The sequence below is a fragment of the Equus quagga genome, chromosome 22, assembly GCF_021613505.1.
Source record: "Equus quagga isolate Etosha38 chromosome 22, UCLA_HA_Equagga_1.0, whole genome shotgun sequence".
NCBI lineage: Eukaryota > Metazoa > Chordata > Mammalia > Perissodactyla > Equidae > Equus > Equus quagga.
Window position 1 is genome coordinate 19,569,878 of NC_060288.1, and position 21,935 is coordinate 19,591,812.

The 21,935-nt window shown below is 36.5% G+C and overlaps 1 protein-coding gene across 25 annotated transcripts in view; it reads left to right on the forward strand.

Annotated features, from left to right (window-relative positions):
• Positions 1 to 3,483: 3,483 nt before the first annotated feature.
• The window catches only part of PCM1 (pericentriolar material 1), an 85,615-nt gene continuing 67,163 nt past the window's right edge, over positions 3,484 to 21,935 (forward strand). For 8 of the 25 annotated variants that reach the window (XM_046648758.1, XM_046648768.1, XM_046648772.1 and 5 more), the window contains exons 1-8: positions 3,484 to 3,823; positions 5,390 to 5,457; positions 14,953 to 15,070; positions 16,574 to 16,819; positions 17,815 to 18,084; positions 19,055 to 19,225; positions 19,411 to 19,527; positions 21,043 to 21,231. In XM_046648758.1, the coding sequence (XP_046504714.1) occupies positions 14,975 to 15,070; positions 16,574 to 16,819; positions 17,815 to 18,084; positions 19,055 to 19,225; positions 19,411 to 19,527; positions 21,043 to 21,231 (1,089 nt within the window). In that variant the 5' untranslated portion in view covers positions 3,484 to 3,823; positions 5,390 to 5,457; positions 14,953 to 14,974. Of the gene's footprint in view, positions 3,824 to 4,005; positions 4,023 to 5,386; positions 5,458 to 14,049; positions 14,231 to 14,952; positions 15,071 to 16,573; positions 16,820 to 17,814; positions 18,085 to 19,054; positions 19,226 to 19,410; positions 19,528 to 21,042; positions 21,232 to 21,935 lie in introns of those variants that run through there. The other 17 variants (XM_046648776.1, XM_046648777.1, XM_046648778.1 and 14 more) reach the window with 9 other exon arrangements.

A 21,935-nucleotide genomic window follows, 5' to 3' on the forward strand; every position in this document is an offset into this window, starting at 1 on the left:
TATAAAGTTTGTAAACAACCCAAACGAAACAATACACTATTTATGAATATCTATAGTTATATAATGGAAATGAAGAAATGATAACATCGATATCATTCAGGATAGAGTTTATGTCTGCAAAGAAGTGGAATGAGTTTAAAGAAAAGCATGGGGGGTCCTTAAATATATTGATTATACTTTATGTTTTATGTTAGGTAGTGGGTTCTTGAATGTTTCCTTTATTATTGTACTTATAATTTACATAAATGACATATATTCTCTTGGTTGTATCAAAAATCACATAAAAACAATCATAAAATTCAGTTATAATAGTAGTACAGTGGTCACTGAAGATTTTTCCTTTAGGGTCTATCACCACCTGCAGGTTAAAAGTAGGTACTGCAAAAAACTGTTTTTTTCAAAGACCGATTTAATGAACGTCCAAATGAAAGAACTCTACAAGGCATTCAGTATATAAAGAAGCACAAAAAGCAGAGTTTCTGCTCTAGCCAGGCTTAAAGTCCATCTGTGGATAAGGAACACACAGAACACATTAAAGAGATAAACAATATAGCGCAAAACGTTATATTCTAAGTGCCCCCGATCAGTCACACTAAATATCAAATAACAGAAATAAATATTTTACACAGAGTGACAACTGATTTACTTTACCATCAGAATCCAACTCCTTGACTTGATTCTTTCTGCTCCTGCCTTAGGCCAGGCCTCAATTACTTCCCGCCAGTCACCACCTGTTCTCCTTCTCTCCCCTCTACTCTCCCTAGTCTGTTCTAAACATTGCCACTAAATCTTAAGAGAACAACCTCATTATTTCATTGCCTCTTCCCAAACCTCAATTGGTTTCACACCATCTACAGAACAAAGCCCAAACTCTTCAGATCAACATTTAAAATTTTGTAGTTTGGCCTCAACTTTCTTCACCATTGCTTTCTTCTCCTGCCTCTCCATCCTCCACCCCATGTGAATCCTATACTTCACCCAGTCTGGTTTCTGTTTTGTCCATTGCTTATTCTGGATGTGTGGTCCTTTTCCCTGAACATCATTCTTCCGTCTATTTAGGCCTCCTCTCTCATCTTTAATACATGCACTAAGTTGTTCTTTAATGTGGAAAACTGAGATGTAGTTTCAATGTGTATCTCTTAGAAGCCATTCCTGTGCCCCAACTACATTCTCACCAGACTATGGTCCCTAAGTTTATCCTACAAAGAAATCCTGGAGTTATTATCTCTGAGGCAATACATCAATACCTTTTCACCAAATTCCTAAAGCACTGTCTGTACCATTTATTTGCATATTCATACACTACTAGTACTAAACTGATTCATTTGCATAAGGTTTGTTTTCCTAACTAGATGTTAAGTTTTTGGAAGTCTGGGATAATTTTATATTTTTTCTGTCCTGTCCTCTGCTAAGATCAGTAATGCATATATTTGAGTTTGAGGACACCCCCCCATTTTTTTTTTTTTTTTTTTTTTTTTTGCTGAGGAAGATTATCCCTGAGCTAACATCTGTTCCAATCTTCCTCCATTTTGTATGTGGGATGCTGCCACAGCATGGCTTGGTGAGTAGTGTGTAGGTCTGTGCTGGTGATCCAAACCCTCAACCCCCAGGCTGCTGAAGCCAAGGGCGTGAACTTAACCACTAAGCCACTGAAGACCCCCTTCTAAGGCAAAAATTTCTCAGACTCCTCCCACCACCAAACAGACATAATAGAATTGACATTTTGGGGGGTCTATAAATTCAAAAACCATAATGACGATATTGATTTCAGTAATGCCTTTGAATTCATTTGAATTGTTTTAATGACAATAGTCCTACAAATTTAAAAATAATAACATATATGTATAAAACAAAATGATGATGATGATGCTAATATTTTGGGGCCTTACAATATACTAGCACTTTTTCCCATGCATTTTCTAATTCAATCAAAAAATCCCTCCAAGAAATCAGCAGACTTTAGTTTAAACTTGGAGCTCTCAGAACCTTAGTGATTTATTTAACCTTTCATTTGTAAGATAGAATGGATGCAGGATCACTCTCTTCTGGATAGTTGTGAGAATTAGGAAAATCACAATGGTTGAAATGCTTAACCCTGTGCCTTCTACAAAATAAACATTACTTTAAAAAAAAACTCTCCAAGGTAGGCAATATTATTCCCGCTCCCTACGTTTATAGATGGGGCAATTGAGGCTCAAAAAGGTTAAGTAACTTGGCCAAGATCTTAGAGACAGTGAGCGGCGGAATCAGAATGGGGCCTCGGGCGCTCTGCACCACAATAGACACCTAATCGTTGAGTCGCTCTTTGCTCTGAGTTCCCACAGCCCTTTGTTTTCTTACAAAACAGACCTTATTTACATCATACCCTATTTCTCCATCATTGGCTAAAATATGAGCTCTTCGAGGAAAGGGAGTATGTTTTTGCTACTTTCGTAATTAGCAATGCTAGACACACAGCAAGTCCTAAAAAATGTATGACGAATAAATAGTGTCAAAGATCGTTGCCCTGGGACTGAACCTGGATACAGTTGCAAATTACAGGAGCAGCAAGAGCTTTATTTATCCGAATTATGTATTGAGATGCAGTTCTATTAATTGGTTTTGTGAACAATTTCTGTTGGTCGTTGAGAGTAACTTGTTGTTGGAACCCAGATGCCCATTCGTCATTCCTCACATCTTTATTTTGGTTAAAATAAACTAACTTATCCCAAAATAAACTGTCTAAAAATAGAATGCCCTTGGACTCAAGTAAAATTGACCTGTTTTAACTTTTCAAAGTATGTACACTGAAGGCCTTAATTGTCACTTTGCAGCATTTTTTTTGTTTTGTTTTACGAGACAACCTATCAATTTACTAACCTTAAAAAGAGCTGCTACTGAGAAGAGTGTAATCAAAAGGGAATTCAGAAACTACGCTTTTAGAGAAACCTTCTTGGTATTACATTCTGATGAAAATCATCTGGTTTTTTTAAGGCAAAAGTAGGGCATTAATGCAAGGTGGCGTTAATTATTAACATTTATGATTCTCCCACTGACCAGATATACGACGATTAGACAATTAACTCCCGTGGATTTATCCCCTCACGTGTAAAACTAGGACTACATTGTAAAGGCCCTTGTCTTTCCATCTCTGCGTGACCGGGATGTGGGTGGACAGGGACTAGAAGGGTGATCCGGGTCTTTGGTCTTCCCTCCTCCTTCCGGCAGCGTCCGGAGCTGACACCCCCACGGAACACCAGAAAGCACCTCCCCTCTTTCCCCGGCTGCCGAGGTGGGGGTCAACCCACTTCCGCGCAGGCCTCGAGCCGGTCCTTCGACAAGCAGCGCCGCAAGCGCACAGCCTGCTGGGATTTGTAGTCATTCCCCCCTTGGTGAACACACAGGCACTTATAACCGGGGGTCGAGTTTGGCATTCTGGGATATGTAGTCTGTGGTGGTTCGTTTGTGTAATCGGCGCCCGGCTAAAGAGGCAGAAGTGACACCACAGACTCCGGCGGGTCACATGACTCCAGTCTAGCGCGTTGATCGCATTGCGGCTCCCGCCCCAGCGAGTTCTCGCCCCCGCGCGGCCGTTGCCGAGGAGACGGCGCATGTCTCCCCGCGCGGTGCCCCCTCTGCAGTCCCCCCGCCCCGCTTCTCCCACCACAATGAGATCCTAAGATGGCGGTGGCTGCGGCGGTTGGCGCCGAGGAGCTGAGGTAGAAAAGGCGGCCATTGCGCCCTAGGCAGCCAGGGGACTTGTGGACTTTCCCCGCCGCGGGTGGAGGGTCGTGGGGGCCGACCGCTACTCCGCCCTTGGCAGGAGCGGCTGCTTCGTTTACAGGTAATGTCTGCGCGTCCCCAGCCCTTGGCAACAGGGCACCGCGGGCAGGGCGGGAGAGCAACGGCTCTGGGACGCTGGACCTGTAGGGCCTGGCCTCCGGCCCGCGCCTCCCCGTGGCCCCTGGTCCTCTGGCTGCTGCTTCACGTCCCCCAGGCAGTCGGTCCGCCCCCTCCCCCGGGCCGAGCGACGCGACCTCCGGGTGAGCATCTAGGGACGGACGCGTCAGCGACGGGAGACCCCCTTCCTGCCTCCCCGCCCCTCTTTTTCTGGTCCCGGGTGCTCCAGGGATGTCCCCTGGAGGGAGCGGAGCGGGCGCTGTGGTTTGGTTGTCAGGGGCACAGGGTCTGGTTCTCCGTAGCAAGGGGCCTTGTGGCCATGGTCTCCGTCACTGCGCCCCATCCGTCCCTCCCATCCCCTAAATTCCGTTCTGCGAGGCTCTCGAGGTCCGGAATTTTGCGTTGAGAAGGGCGGGCGAGGAGCGACGCGACCCTGGGCTTGGGCTGTGAGCGGCGCGCTGTCTGCGTCTCGGGCGTTCCGGGAGCCGAAGGGCCGGGAGACGTTCCTGACTCGGGCTCAGAGGTGGATTAGACTTGCGGGGGGGATGTTAATTTCACAGCGCTCCCCGCTCCCCGAGTCCCATCCCGTCGCTCCCCTCCTCCATCCCTCGCAGCAGGTCCAGTTCCAGTGGGCCTGGGATGGGGAAAACGAAATGCCAAGTGGGATTCGGGAAACGTTGCTTGCTTTGCAGAAACGGGTGTCTGGGGATTAGGCAGTAGGCCTCGCGAGGGAGGCGGGTCGGCCAAACTTTTCATCCCGCGGCCCACTCCTCGCCAGCTCGCCTGGCCTGAGTTCTGTGTGTGTATGACTGGTCTGAGGTCTGTGCGGGGTGCGCCACGGGTGACGGCTCGTGTTTTGGCGCTGGAAGGAGCGGGCTTTCTGGGCGCCCCTACCGCCCCCGCCCCATAACTGCCTTCCAGACTCCGCCTTCTGCTGTTCTCTGGTTACTGGAGTGGGTGGTGGAGCCTGGTGCACCTGCTCCTTTCTTTCCCTATCACCTTCCTGGGGGGAGCCCCTGGGAACCATCCTAATACTGAGTTTTCGAACTGAGGGTAAATAAACCTTGTGTTTATGCGGTGACGAGGTTATTTTCTTGTGAAGGCGCTATCTTTTAAATAAAGAAACCTTTTTTCATCGTCGGATATACCATGTTCTTGAGTAGTTTGGGTGACAGAAAGTTAATGCCTTGATCAACCTGAAGAGTAAACTTCGGCGTGGATCTTTACCTGATAATTAGGGTTAACCGTTTTCCTTATATTTCAGAGTAGATGTTAAGGTATCACTTTGCTGTTCCGTAGGATCCTACAAGTTTGGAGGATGTGAAACATTTATCTGTATCACACTGTTTTTCAAAAGAATTAAAGTAACTTGAGTTTAAAATATTGATAAATTGGATTTTTGCTCTCCTGTTGACTTTCTAAACATTTTTGGTTATAAATAGAATTTTGTTATTTGTGCTTGATAGCGTAAGGAATTTACTGACGTGATTTTTTTTTTAATCACAAGCAGGCAACCGCTTTGAAGTGTGAAGCAGGAAAGGAGCCTTTTCTGAGTTGCAAAAACTAGTTTCTAAACAGGTAATTTGACATCATTATATATGTTATTGTCCTTCTTATTATAGTTGAAGGCGACTTTCTGATGGAGACTGCTGTCACAATCCCAGAGCATGGTTGAGGGCCCTCTCTGTTTAGTAAATAAATAGTCTTGTATTGCTGCCCTGTCTGCCCTGCTCTTTGGCATATCACTTTGGTCTGCCTTCATGCTTTTGTTGGAAAAGAGCTATGTCATCCCTAATTATTAAATACTGGAATAGTTTATGCATTACCCTTTGAAATGCCTTTGTCTTCACAGAGTTTCTTCAGCCCGTTTGAATCTGAATTTGTTCTGGAACAACTGTTTGGATACCCTCTCTTTCCAAATCCATTTAATCTGAAGTCATCTTCTTCTACAACTTTTCTGTTCATTGGCTGTTTTGATTGGCTGTTATACAATACTATTACTATTTCGTTTTTTTCTTTCAGCTATCTGAAATTACTTTAAACTTTAGTTTCTATGCACAGTGCATTATCAAATGCTGGTGATTTAAAGATAGTTTCTGACCAGCAGAAAAAAGTCAGTGTGAGTTCATTAAGGGAAAGATAAGTAATTGTTTGCCAAGGACAATTTAGAAATTAAATGACTAAAAGATGAGGATTAGAAGAAATTTTTGTTACATGTGTTTTAGAAATAATTGTTCTTTTAAGAAAATCTCAATGAGTCTGAATTTATATTGTTGAGATTTTAAGACAGTTCATTTTCAAAATTTGTTTAGTATATCCTTGCTTTATAGTAAAGCAGACTCATCTTCCAGTCCTTTGTGAAATAAGCTGACTCATGAGAAAATACAGATTGGCATTGATTTATATCTTAATTATAATTCTCAGTAGTGTTTTCTTTTTTAATTGGAAGACTATAGCAGAATAGGACAAGAAAAATGAAACTCAAGGGAAAGGTCAAATGTGAATATGTGCATTTGAGTTCTTAACGTTAGAGTGTATAGGAGGCACTTAGTAAAATAAAAAGAATTATAAAATCAGTTATAAAATAAATAATTTTCCTTTTAATACATTAGGGAAGTTGGATAAGATGTAATAAAAATGTAGGGCAATTGAATTAACTCCCATTAGAAGATCTTGGTTTTCTCAATAAGAGATTTGGCCATTTGTGAAGGAGGCAAGTGTATTTGAGATGTAGGAAAAGTAGAAAGGTTTGGAATAATCACACCAGGGAATTCAGTAAGAAGTCAACAGGAGGTACATAGCAATACGTTCATCTTACAAATTTTATTGAGTGTCTATAATGTGCTACTTAATGACTGTAAAGTACTGGAGATATGGCAGTGAGCAAAACAAATAAAGTGCCTTACCTCATGGAGTAAACCTCCCCTTTAGAAGTTTGTGTGTGTGTATGTGTACCGTATAGTGTAGTATACCTCAGTAGTGGATGCAGTCAATGCCATTTTATAACTATTTCCCCACAGTTTGACAGTTTGAGAGTAGAAACAGAGAAAGCAAGTAGTGGGATTTATCCATAATTGATTTGATAGAATGGGCAAATAGGTGAGGAAGTCAAGGCATTTTTGGAATGGCTTATGTGGGTTTGTGTTTGAGGTTAAGTAAGGAAGCAAGGGATTAATGGATTCCTGGAGACAGAAATGATCAAGGGATTGGAAGTATTCAGCAGGGCCAAGAGCAGGAAAGAGCAAGTGAGAGTAGAATGCAAGGACTTAACGATCAGAAAGAGGAATTTCAGAAGTTCAGAATCTTGAACAAATTACCAGTTCAGAGTGAAAACAGTATTGGAATAGAGAAGATGAGGAGGATGTTGGAATTGAGGCCAGAGTCTTAGAAAAATCATGGCAAATATTCAAGTCATGAAAGCAGGAAAGAAGGTGGAGAATGAAACCACAAGCCAGTTGTTATCAAGAAAAGTACAAGACTGTCTTGGGAAGGACAGTAGCAAATGGTGCCCAAAATAGGGAGAGTGACATTTTTGATGGCGAATTTGTTCAAAAGAGGAAGGTTAAGCATTAGTTAAATAAGAATGGTCTGCAAATAGTATCCTTTCCCCATGAATCTGGGAGACTAGGAAGAGTAGCGTCTTATTTAGAAGGAATTTCCAAGGAAATAATGCTTTTAGAGGGATTTGGGATTTTATTGGAGCTAAAGATAGAGGAAGAATGTTTGGGAACAGGTGGAGGATGTATAGGGAGTTTGTAATGGTGCAGTGGAAGGGGATGATAGGAAGAGCTGTTGTTGCTGAGTATGGGATGAAGTGGCGCTAATGATAGGGTTTCCAGGTGGATGGTGGTAGCAGGACCTGCAGATTTGTCTAAGAAGGTATATGTGATCAATGACAAGGAAGTGATAGATTTGAATATAAATTGTAGGGAGGGAGAGGTCTTGGCAAGTAGAATTTAATTGACCTCAGGGTTCTTCCTGCTTTTGTAGAAAGCAAGGATATATTAAATTTTGTTGGTGTGAAAATGGTAAGATAGACCTTATGCAATACTTGGTATGTAGTTAGGTCTAATCAAATTTTTGTTGATTCAAATTGAATGTTAAATTTTGTTGCAGTCTGTTTATCTCCCTCCTCCCGATATCTTAAGAGTTTTCAGTTGTTTAATTTGAAGAAGGTAATTGTAGAAATATCTCAAGTTCTAGAAAATTACTGAAATTTTTAGAAAGTCTCAAAGAGCGAGCCTGAAAGAGCTGTGGAAAGGATCCTGTGTGGTTTTTTTGGTACTTGACCATCTTAAGTACAGAGAAGAAATTGAGAACTTCCTCAAATGAAGCGGACTAAACAACACACATTACCAAATACAAATTTTCTTCTCAGTTACCTTTAAAAATGCTTAGTACAGTTATATACTGTATTAAGACTTTCAAAACAGTGTACTGAGTATTTCCTTTTTATAATTAGTAAAAGAAATACCCCAAATAATGCAACCTTTAGAAAACTTGCACAGATATATAAAATACCAGCTTTGGTTATTTTGTGACTCTAAGTAGATATTTAGGGGGAAAAAATGTACTTTCTACGTTGTTTTATTTGGATGAGTAGTTCTAAAACTTTGATCTATAGCTGTCAGTTAAGAAGTAAGATATTTGCAGAAATGGTTTTGAGTAATTTAATGCCATTTGAGAAATAATATCTGAATTTTAAAGATTTTAGGAAAATAATCTTTTTTGTTTACTTGATTACTTAATTTCTTCTTTACTTTGTATCCTTATTTCAAAGGTAAACCTTAGTATTTCCATGGTAAATACTGTGATATCCTGCTAAGATATATATATAATACTGCTCTATAGAGGGAATCCTGCAACAGGATTTTCTTCAAAAAGATCAGTCACTGAAAGTAGCTTATAAATTACCATAGTATTTTTGCATTTCGTGTCTTTGCAAGATAAGGCAGCCAAATAAAGCTGTCAAAAATAGCTAAATTAAACTTATAAATAAATAATATTTTCAACTTAGTTTGTAGGTTGTAGGGTGGATAGAAGTGCTTGTTTAAAGTAGAAGAATTTTACTTTTATCCCCATTTAGCTTCCTATACTATCCTCCATCACTTACACCAATTGTTTTCCTCTGGCTTAACTTTTCTATCTTATTGTCCTTCTATTAAACCTCCCGCAAAGTGCCAGCTTTGGATGGCTTCAGTGGAGTGTTTATACCAAGACTGATGAGCACTGCTGGGGAAAAAAAATTCACACTGCAGATTAGTTATATCTGTGAATGATCTCTGCTCTCACCTGAGTCGTGAGTTTTTCCCACAGTGATTCTCCCTTACTCTTCTCAAATCTCTCACTCACCTCACTCTCATGACAAATTTAACGAACAGTCCTTTCTACTTCACATCACTTATGAACTCCCTCAACTTCCTACCACGAACTCTGCTAACCAGCCTCTATCCAGTTTTATCCTTTGCTTGTTTCCTTTTGTTTCAGTGAAAGAGGTTTCCCTCTGCCTGTCTAAAGCTAATCATTTTCCTTATGTCCTGGAACCCAGTCGCTCCCACTTTTCCAGAGAACCCATGCTATTTGCTTACCTCCTTTCTCTTCTGTGTCTTCGGTATCTCCCTCTACTAGCTCTTTCTCCACAAATTTTAGACGTACTCAAGATACTTCCATTTTAACAAAACTTTCTTCATGACCTTCTCTGCCTGCTTCACTTCATAGACTGGTTCCTTGAAAAAATTGCTTAATGACTTCCTTTATTTTTTTTCCCTTCCTGTTAATAAATGCATTCTAATTGTGGAATTGACCCTCATCACCCTGCTGAAATTGCTCTTATCAAGGTCATTGGTAACCTCCTTGTTGCTAAATCCAAGTGGACACTTCCTAGTACTCTTTTATATGACTAAGTAACATCTCACATTCTGATCATATCTTCCTCCTTTACACACTTTATTCCTCTTTCTAGCACATTCTTGATTTCCCTCCTGCCTTTCTGTACCTTCTCAGTGTTCTTTTCCTCTGTCTTTCTCCTAAATATCAATGTTCCAGGTCCAGTCTTCTTCTCTTACTCTTTATCTTCTTCCTGAACCTTCCCTTCCACTTCAGGTACTTTTATGAGTGGCAGACTTGCACTTCTTTCTTTAGCCTAGATTTCACTTCCGAGAGATCAGTATTTGTCCACTAGACAAATTTAATTGGGTGTACAATAGGCATCTCAAACCCAACATTTCCAAAACTGAACTCGTCAGTGTCTCTCAACAACAAAAACTCAAATCACTTTGAATGCATCATATACCCAGTTGTTCAAGCTGGAAACCTGCAGTTCATCCTTTAACTCCTTCCTCACTGCCTTATCTCCCGCATCATTATAGTCACCAAGCCCTGTTGATTTGCTGTAGAAGTCTTGGTCCTCTTCTTTACATGCCTAGTGTTTTGATTATGGTAAATTTTTCTGTGTAAGTAATAGTTTATAATAATAAAACAGTATAAATAACAGTTTATAGTAATGTGTCTACAGAATAAAATTTAGAAGGCAGAGATCCTGTATTCTTAATGGTAACTTTGAGGTAGTAAGAGAGGTTGGCATATTTATTGTCTTAGAGAAATCAGCTGGATTTTAACATACTGAGAATCGACATGCAGTTATTTTTTAGTTTTATACTAATATTTTTACTTCTGTAGGGATGTGCCTTTTAACACATTTGGTATCCTAATTATTAAGTTATTAAATATTCCATCTCATCACATATCAATTACAATATAACAGTAGATGAAGTTGTTTATTTTATAAACTTAATAGACTTTATGTAGTAAATGGTCTTTTAAAAAAGATTTAAAAGAATATTTAATCTAGTTTTCCCGAACTAATTTTAATACATAGTTTTTAAATTGTTTTAGAAACTTATTTTGATAGTGCTCAGAGTAATTAGCCTACAAATAGATCCTTAGAAGAAACTTCTCATTTAGGGGGAATTTATCATAATATAAAAATAGAATATAAAACATTATCTCTCCAAGTATAGTCTAATAAGTTTATCTTAAAGTAAACTTACTTTACTGTTCTACTGATAGAAAGTATTACATACTCTATTTTAAGAAAAAACATTATGTCAGGGTTTTTACTTAAATACTTCAACAATTTTTCATTCTAATTTACATATTAAGACATTTTGCTTATAGTGCTTTTAAATATGGTATCGAGTCTACTGCATATGTATTTTTCTGAGCTCCTATTCTTTAATATTACAAATTATGTTTGTACATCTAGAAAATAGTAGTTGCAAAATGTTTTGTTTAAGTGAGTCATTTCAGTTCACTGGACATACTCTTTATGTGTGTCAATTATTTTGTAAAATTCTTAAATATATTTGTAGTATGAAAAATAAAGTATTTCTGAAAATATATAAGACAGAGAGAAGAGGAATAATTATCACATTCCCACTCCTGTAGCCAACAGTTGTTCTCATTCAAGCAATTTAGTATATTTTCTTAGTTTTTTAAAAATCTATATCCAATTTTGCATATTGCCTTTTTCTTGTTTTGTACTATATGGTAATGTTATAAACACAAGCAGTATTGTTCAGTCTTCATAATTATATGTTTTGAAGGATACCCTTGCCTAATAGCATTCAGCCTATTGTTTGACATTTAGTTTGTTTTCAGTTTTTTCACAATTATAGCATAATAAACAACTTCCTTCATTATAGTCTCTGCCCCCCATATTTGAGGTTATTTTCTTAGGTTACCTATAGAGGGGTAGGATTACTGGGTCAAAATTCAGTTTTAGTTCTTGATACAGTGTTGTCAAAATGGTCTCCAGAAAGGTTATACCAATTTATGTTCTCACCATAGTGACTGAGAGTTCCAGTTTCCCTTTGCTGTCGTTAGGATTGGGTCATATATATAATTTAGGAAGTTTAATAGTCTTTTATTTTAGTTTGCACCTGGACTTTATTATTAATATTTTTATCATGTTATGTTTACCAATTTCTTTGTAAATTGCATGTTCATACTTTTATTTTTTTAGTGTTTTATTTTTTTTTTACAAATTCTTTATATAGTAAAGACATTAACTATATGTCATATTTCTTTCAGATTTTTTTCCCATTTTGTTGTTTACTTTTTATTCTCAGCATACTTAGGATTCATTTTTATGTGAATACAATCTGTTGAACTTTTTCCTTTTTATTTCTGCATTCCAAATTAGTAAGATTTCTATTTTTAAGGTCTGTTCTATTTTCTTGTTTATCTCTTACTTGTTTTTTTTGTTGTTTTTTTTTTGGTGAGGAAGATCAACCCTAAGCTAAGATCTTCCTCTTTTTGCTTGAGGAACATTGTCCCTGAGCTAACATCTGTGCCAATCTTCCTCTGTTTTTTGTATGTGGGATGCCACCACAGCATGGCTCGATGAGCAGTGTGTAGATTTGCACCTGGGGTCCGAACCTGTGAACCCTGGGCCGCCAAAGTGGAACTAGTGAACTTAACCACTACACCATGTGGCTGGCCCCTGTTGTTTGATTTTTTAATCTTATTTATCTGTTTTAATCTACTTAGTCTCTTGGTGTTATGGTATAAGACAGTCTTTTTCAATTGGGAGAGAATTAAGTTCTCTTACTGTAAGACATCCATTGTTTACTGTAAATTAATTTCTCTTCTGGGTATGTACCAGCCTTGGGAGAACTGAGAAAATAGTCACTCAAATCATTTTCTGTCTTCTGTGTTTGAGGTGAAGAATCTAGTTTAAAAAGCCTGTTAAAACTCTAAATAAATCTTTTTCAAAGTTGTTAGCAAATTGTCCCATCAGTTGACTAATCCTACGTTATAGAATTGTTGTGAGGATTAAACGATACAGGGCACATAAAATATTTAGCATGGTGCTTGACATATAGTAAACAAGTGCCAAGATACACATGTTAGCTATAATTAATTTTTCTCATTATATTTTTCTAATTTGATGTATTCGTGGATTTTCTTTTTGGAGGCTAGTACTTATTTAACTGTATAGGCACTCAATGTGCTTGAGTATCTTGGGACTAATTTTCTACTTTATTGCTACTCTTGCTTTTATTTTTCAGATATTCGATTTTTTTTTCACTTGTTTATTCTGACTTGTTTTATTCTATTCCAAGAAGAATCCCAGTGGGATTTTCATTGGAATTTTATTAAGCCTGTACATTTAGAAAAAATAGCATATTTATAGTATTTGTCTTCCCATTGGGGAAGATAGTTTGTTTTCCTGCTTATTAAAATTTTCTCTTATTTATTGAGTTTAATAGTGCTTTTTCACGTAGGGCAAAATTATATTATTCCTAGATATTTTATTTGTTTTTGTCACTTTCATAAGTGGCATCATTTCCCCCCAGTATATTTCCTAAATGGTTTTTGGTGATATTTTGAAGTTCTCTAGGTTTTTTAATGCATATTTTTTAAGAATACCACCTTTTCTCTTTTTGATATTAATACGTGTTTCATATTTTTCTGTTTTGTAAAACTTTTAAAACAGTGCTAAATAACTGATGTGACATTCTTGTTTTGGTTTTTATTTTAATAGGGATGTCTTTTATGTCTTATTTTAAGATTGTTGGCTCTTGGTTTAAAATATATATCTTTCAACTCTTTAGAAAATTGTTAAAGTAAAATATACTCATTGAAAAAAAAGAAACAGTATAAAAATACATATAACTGTGAAGAAGTGTCAGTGTATTTCTACTTTTAAAGATATTTTGAAATTGTGTTGAATTTTATAATGTTACTTTTTATTCTGAGATGACAAAATTTAACCTACTATGTAATCTGTTAATATAATATATCATTCTAGTAGATATCCTAGCATTAAAACATCTGTGGGATTAATCCTACTTTGTCATGGATGATAATCCTTTTATTTTTTTTCCTTCTTTTTCTCCCCAAATCCCCCCAGTACAAAGTTGTATGTATTTTAGTTGTGGGTCCTTCTAATTGTGGCAGTAATCCTTTTAATATTATGCTCTAGTGAATGAGATAAGTTAGGATCCTAGAATCAAAGCAATTTGAGTTCATATTCTTTTTTGACATTTTTAGCTGAATGACCTTGGCAAAATTCAACTCCTTTGAATGTTAGTGTTATTGTTTGTAAAGTAAGAGACCTATTATAACCCTGATGTCTAATGGCTTTCCCTGCCCCTTGAATTATAGATAGTGTTATCTCACCATCACCTCTTCACTCAGTCCCCCTCCAGCCTGCGCAGTTCCATGCCCAGTGGACATCCACAGTCCTCCAAAGATGAGGGAGAACTCTTATTTTCTCATCATCATCTCTGCTTCTGAACCTTTGCTTCTACCATTGCTCCTTCTGTTTCTCATCTCTTTGACCCAGGTATGAAATTCACTACTTTCCTTGATTTTCAAAAAACCCCCACTTTTTTTTTAGTGGGGAGAATTTGTGACTTTGGTAGACTGTGTCAAGATTTAGGAAAAACCATGAGGTAGCAGCAATACAATTTAAAATAGGGCATAGGCACCAATATTTTAAAAATGTTGTTAGCCACTGTATTCTTGGCTTTTACTGGCCGTTAACCTACCTAGTCCTGCTTCTCTTTCCCTGCTTTCTCCTCATGTTGCTTACCATTAACCTTCCTTCCTATTAAAACCATACTTTCTGTATGTTTCATGCACAGCAGTTCTACTCTCTTTGACTCTTTGGCACAAAACAAATGACCAGGTCTCAGGGAGTATTATTTTCTTCTCTGAGAGCCATTTTGGTTCTAGCTATTAATAACTTTTTCCTGTCTTATTTCTGCCTTTTAGGACTCTTGAATAAATTAAGTAAAATAACTCTAAAGCATGCAGGCCAGTACACATTGTGGATGTTCTGAGGTTTTCCTTCCTCTCCCCATCACTCTAGCTACTGAACTCATGTGAATCATAATATGCCTCCTGCAGCTAAATCAATTTGTCTGTGTGTGGTTGACAGTGCCTCATTTTATTTCATGAAATCAACTTTTCCAAGATTCCTTTATATTGCTAAGCTTCATGGAATGATTTAAAAATTAGTTTGTTTTTATGTGTTAAAAAAGTTAGTTTTCACTTGCTTTCTAGAAAATTAATTGTTAAAGCCGGTATGGCCACAGGAGGAGGTCCTTTTGAAGAAGGCATGAACGATCAGGATTTACCAAACTGGAGCAATGAAGGCGTTGATGACCGACTCAACAATATGGTATGGTACTTTATTATTGATGGTGTGTTGTTGACTACTACTATTAAAATGCAGCTTTCCCCTGACTTAGCCAAATTGAACTCACTGAAACTCTTTGTAAACACAGTTTTTCTTGCTGGGCAAGGTATTAAAGGACCCTGGGCTGTTACATTAGTTGAAGACATTTTTGTTTGCAGGTAACTTATCAACTTGAGTTAGCTTAAGCCAAAAAGGAGATTTATTATACGGATATAAAGATGTTTTATGGAAAATAAGCTAAGGGAATATAGCCGAGTTTTAGGAAGGGACTAGAAAAAGGAACTAGAATGTTGCTTCTACCATGGGTTTTTCGCTACCCTGACTCTTTCCTTCTGAGTGCCTCTGCATAACACAACTTTCTCTTCACAGACCAGCTTTCTCTCTTCTCTGGTCCATGTGGTGTACTATGGCTGCCCCTTTATTCTAGAGTTTTCAGTATGGCTGGTGTTATATACTGATGAGTTATCTCTTAGTTGCAGTTTGAAATTTTAAAGTATGATTATCTCAATTTGAATTAGATAAACATCTCTTTTCCAGTCACTTGTGGCCAGGATGGGGTGGGGTAAGTAGTACAAGAGGTTGGCAGGAACACCCACACATGGATTGGGGTGGAGGGACAGTTTGTAGAGAAGAGAGTTTCATTATAAGTGAGGAAAATATCCCAAAAGAGTTTACTATAATGAAACTAAAAGATTCTTCCAATATGGATAAGGTGGGAAGTTATAGAACTTTTTGATGAATGAGTTAGGTTATGTGTGTATACCTAAGTAAATAAAAATTTTTTCTAGGTAAAACATTAAGCATTTTTTATCACATCCTATCAGATCTTACCATGTTGCCCATAAAAAATAATAGTTGTATTCATTGCTTATTATGTAGTAGGCACTGTTATATGCTAGACACATGCTTATTATATGCTAGATGTTTTATGTGTGTTATTTTTAATCGTGTTTTAAAGGTGGCACTATTTTAGAGATTAGGAAACTGAGACTATGGGAAGTTAAATAAATTCCCTAGGGTCACACACTGGAGCGTTTCTTCAGAATACAATAATTACTTTAGAACCCAGGTTGATTCCAGATCTGTCTTCTTCTTATCATACATACTGACTTTAAAGGAGGCCAGTAAAGGTATCTTTAATTTATTTTACTATTCAACTTATAAATAATAGAGAACCATGTTTAAAAGTGCCTTTGAAAATACTCAGATTTGACTATAGGGTTGGAATTTGGAGACTTATATTTATTAATGATCTATGATAGGGAAGTAATCTGTTTTCTGAAGGACAGTCTTTGAAATTTAGACTAGATGTAATGGGGGGAAAATGGGTGAGCAGAAGTAAATAATTGTCTCTACAACTATATGTGTATGTGAAAATGTTTTGTCATTTTTAATTTTAAGACTGACCAAAATTTTTTAAGCATACCAAATTATTTTCCCGGTTTGATTGAGGCCAGATTAACTTTTGCCTTTACTTTTTTAAAGGATTGGGGTGGCCAACAGAAGAAGGCAAATAGATCATCAGAAAAGAATAAGAAAAAGTTTGGTGTAGAAAGTGATAAAAGGGTAACTAATGATATTTCTCCGGAGTCATCACCAGGAGTTGGAAGGCGAAGAACAAAGACTCCACATACGTTTCCACACAGTAGATATATGACTCAGATGTCTGTTCCAGAGCAGGCAGAATTAGAGAAACTTAAACAGAGGATAAACTTCAGTGATTTAGATCAGGTTTGTGAATTATTTTGAAAATCACGTTATGACTATGGGAAATATTTGAAATAGATTAATTTGTCTTAAAAATTGAGCTGTTTATTTCCTTTTTCTTAGTCTCTGTGCATATGGAAAGAATTTTAATCAGTGGTGATGGTCTGTATTCTTTGGAGGGCAGCAAAGTCTATTTCTACACTTGCTAAGGACAAGTGTTTTGGGACTTTATTACTATACTCTATGATTAACTTAGATGATTTCATTATGCAGCTGTTTTGCATGTTAGTGACTGAAAAAGGTTGTTATTAAGCAAAAGAAAAGATGCAGTTTAGAATATTTATCATTGGCTAAGTGTGGGATGTGCTGGATTACCTCAGGTTTAGAATAAAACCATGGTTTGTATTTGTAATCATTGAAATAAAGTTTAGAACTAAAAGCAAGTAGAAAAAATAATGAATGCCTAACAGATATTTTACTTTCACATCTGTACTTTACAGAGATAAACAAGTTTCCAGATATGCATAAGGTAGATTCAAGTCTGGTGTGATGATGGTGATGATCATATATCATTTAGTCATCTCTTTACTAATTATTGAACACTCACTGTATGCCAGGCACTGAGCTGAGTACTTTTTCAGGTAGTGCTTCATATGGACACAATGTTCATATTAATTAACATTGATTCATTGGGTCCAAAGCCTATACAAAATTCTGTTAATAAGTATGACTAGTTATATGAGTTATAAATATGGTCTATAGTCCTAGTACTTCAGTTAGACTAATTTTGCTCATATTCATTGGTTGAATTGTCTGACAAAGTGAGGAATAGGATGTGTTAATCAAATTTTGATATTTTAGTAAAACAATTAGATAGATCCGAAGCTGTTTTGAATCTTACTTAGAAAGCTGTTTATACATACCTCCTGAATCAATATCTGATGGTGAAACTGACATTGGAATTTTTTTTTAAATGGAAATATTAATGTTTGTGGATTTGGTTTCTTTTTCATATATAGAGAAGCATTGGAAGTGATTCTCAAGGTAGAGCAACAGCTGCCAACAACAAACGTCAGCTTAGTGAAAATCGAAAGCCCTTCAACTTTTTGCCTATGCAGATTAATACTAACAGGAGCAAAGATGCTACTCTAAGTCCTCAAAAGAGAGAAATGATTGGATCAGCACAATGTAAAGAATTATTCGCTTCTGCTTTAAGTAATGACCTTTTGCAAAACTGTCAAGTCTCTGAAGAAAATGGGAGAGGAGAGCCTGCTATGGAGAGCAGCCAGGTGATAAAATTTGTTTCTTTTGCTCTTTGCTTTCATAAGCTTCTAAGTAGAAACGTTAAGATTAAAAAAAAAATTATATTGCATTATGCACATAGGAATTTTTGTTAGGTAGCAGTAAAGTACTTCTGTGACTCTCCTCATTAATCTGTCAGATTTATTCAAAATAGTGTAAGTTTCTTTCTACCCAAAATGATTGTAGAAATGGCATATTCAGGTAAATTAAGGCTTCTGCTTATCTGCCAAATGCCGTATTGCCAATTTTCAGTAAAGACGTTTTGGGAACAATATGACTAATAGATTGTTGTAAGAATTTTTTTAAATGGTGACATAATCCTTTTGAAAAGTACTTTCAAAAGTAGGGGCCGGCCCCATGGCTGAGTGGTTAAGTTTGTGTGCTCCAATTCGGCAGCCCAGGGTTTCATTGGTTCAGATCCTGGGCACGGACCTAGCACCACTCATGAAGCCATGCTGAGGTGGCGTCCCACCTAGCGGAAGTAGGAGGACCTACAACTAGAATATACAACTATGTACTGGGGGGGATTTGGGGAGAAGAAGAAAAGAAAGAGGAAGATTGGAAACAGATGTTAGGTCAGAGCCAATCTTTAAAAAGAAAAAAAATTCATAATACTTTTAATTTATAAAGAAATATAAACAAAAATTTATGTAAATAATAGTTTGATAAGCAGTTCTATAAATAAAATTTTTCAGGTAATGTAAATTAAAACTAGTTTTGAAATTTTTAAGTTAACAGTAATTAGAGTTGTGAATATTGTCAATTATGTTTTGATTAAGTTCTAAATTTGATTCAGATCTTTTACATGTATGAATTCACACAGTAAACCTAGAAGTATCTTTGGTTATTGTATTTGAAATAAAAAGTCTGTAAAATTGTTGCTGTTGAGTGAATTATGCTCAGTTTTACATACTATTTACTTTGCTTTCCTTTTTTAAAAAAATATTTTTCCTGTAGATTGTAAGCAGACTTGTTCAGATTCGTGACTATATTACTAAAGCTAGTTCCATGCGGGAAGATCTTGTAGAGAAAAATGAAAGATCTGCTAATGTTGAGCGCCTTACTCATCTAATAGATCACCTTAAAGAACAAGAAAAGTCATACATGAAATTTCTTCAAAAAATCCTGGTAAGTTTTGAACCTTTTAAATAATGTATTGAGTTATTTTTGTAGTGTGTTGGTGTACATATACTGATGACATTCTGATCCTACCCCAGAGGAGTTAATATATTTTCAAAAAATCGTGCCATCCATTATAACATTTTATTGCCATTTTTAATAGTTGTATGATTTATACCACTAAAATATTTCAGGCTAGAGAAAATGAGGAGGAGGATGTTCGGACTATAGATTCAGCTGTGGGATCTGGTTCTGTAGCTGAGAGCACATCGCTAAACATAGATGTGCAGTCTGAGGCTTCAGATACCACGGTAAGCGGCTTTTTGGTAATTAAAGTGCTGGAAATGAAGATTTAAATTTCCCTCCGTTTTTCAAGATGATATTTTTATAGGCATTCCTTAATGAAAAATGTGTTTCAGGGAAGAAACCCTCAAATTGTTAATGCTGTATATATTCTTCTTAAACACGAAAGTTTAAAAGTTTTATTTATTGACATTGAAAATAGTTTTAATGGTTGATTTGAAGATCTAGTAATTTCTGATCTTCAGCTGCAGAAACATGGTTTTTCTAGTTTGTTTTGTTAAGCATAGCTTTAGTACTTTTAAGAATCATTGGGAAAGTTAAAATTCATTGTGGTTATAGAGGCTATAGGTACAGGATATCATTAGTGATTGTTTAGCATATTGTCTGTTGGAAAAGACTCAACTTCATTTGCCACTGAGGACTTATTTTAAGGCTATTAGGATTTTTCATTTCTCAGGCTGGCCTAGAACTATAGCAAAACCAGATCACTGAAAAATTGAGATGAAGACTAGAAAATGACACAGGGTAGCATTTACATTGTGATTTAGCCACAGTCAGAAAAATTCTATAACTTCTGACTGGGCAAAGTGAAATTTACCAAAATACCATCTTTTGGAAAAATAATCAAGAAGTTACAAAACTTAGAGAAAAGATTTATAAAATAAACTTAGTTCGTAGAAGTTACTGTGCTTCAAAACCAGTATGCTTTTAAAGCATTTTTATTTTAACAGATGCACCTATAACCATGCATTAGTAAACTTGAAAACCTGTTACCAGTAAAGCTTTTCATGTGAAAGGATAACCATGTATGTCTATCTTTTGTATCTGAGATATGTTTCAAAATACCAGTCAGCATAAGGAATTTGAGGGTTTGTTTCCTTTTAATATTGCCCTGCATAGTTTCTTATCTGCCTCCTTTTCTTCCCTGCCTTTCCTAATTTGAAGAGGAAATTTGAATTTTTTTCTCTACATTATTTTCACCAGGAGATACTCAGAGTGCTTGATCCAAACAGTTATGAAGAATGGATTCTACTGTGGGGAAATTGTTTTTATGTTTACAGTGGTGCTGGGAATAATTTCTTCCTCATATTTCATTCCAGCAGAACTGGAAGGGTTGGGGCATATGGGTAAAGGAATTCTGTTGAGGAGGGGTGGAAGATAGTATAGTCGATTATTATAATTTATATGCTAGCATATATAGAGGTTCACCATGATGGGCATTTTATTCATAACTTTAAAATCATGACATTATGAAAGTTGATTAATAACATAGCAGGATAAATGTTAAAATATGCTTCAGCAGTTTTATAGCTTGGGAATTTCCTAGGATATGATACTCAGTTACAATAAACAATAGTCTAGTCTACAGAAATTTAAAGTCTTAAGTTTATTGCCACTTGGGGGAGGGTGGATTGACTTAAAAAGATGGATGGGTAAATTTTTTGTATTTATTTACAAGGCTGGCTTATATGTTAAACAGGAGTTTGTGTTAAGAAATTAATATGCTACACTATTTAATAAAGGAGGCATCTTTTAGTCTGAGAATTCGGCCGTGCATTGAGGACAAACTAGGGAATTCAGCTTCACAAGAACAGGTTTCAGACATTGCCGTTACTACAAGTCCCAAAGGGAAAGGTGACAGACCTCCTCAGAATGACAGGGAACTGAGGCCTAATAGGAAATATAGCCGAAAACGTGGATTTCCTTCAAAGGTATACTTCACAATATTAACTTGGGAAGTCTCTAAATGAGCACCTCTTTTGTTCATATTTCCTCTTCCTTATTTGTTTTTCTGTTGTTGCTATTACTTTTAAATATATGTTATTAACATGGTTGTTATACTGTAATTTGCTTTTGTAAAATGCTGTCCTTTAGTTTTTTATTCTTTTCTACTTTCTTACACTCTTCTCCATGGACTATATGTGGCAGCTGTTTTTAATTTGCATTAACAAAGGATTTGAAACTTAATCCATTTTCATTTTTTTGCTAATGAAAACTCAAAATATAATACATTCTTAAACCTTGACCATTAGTTGCCTTTTGTTTCTGATATCTGTGTTCATGGATTAAGATGGTACTTTTAAGTTTTGTCTTACTTCCTATAGTTATTTATTAAAGAAAAAGAAAACAGAGCAAGTTGTTAGCTGTCTTGTCTTTTTAGAATGAAATATTTTCAGTATTTTTTGGTTTGTATTTTTGTTCCTGTTGGAAATCTCTTCCATTCTTTTTTTTTTCTTTTAGAAAAGTACTTAGTTATCCAGTTGACTTGTTTGCTAATGTTTTTGGTATTTTTTCCCCAATGTTTGCTCTAAATCTTTGTTTTAATTTTTCATGATTTGCATAAAGGCATTCAGGAAAGGTTTAAAGACAACTATTTGTGTAGTTCCACTTAAAACAGCATTTATAAAAGGTCTCA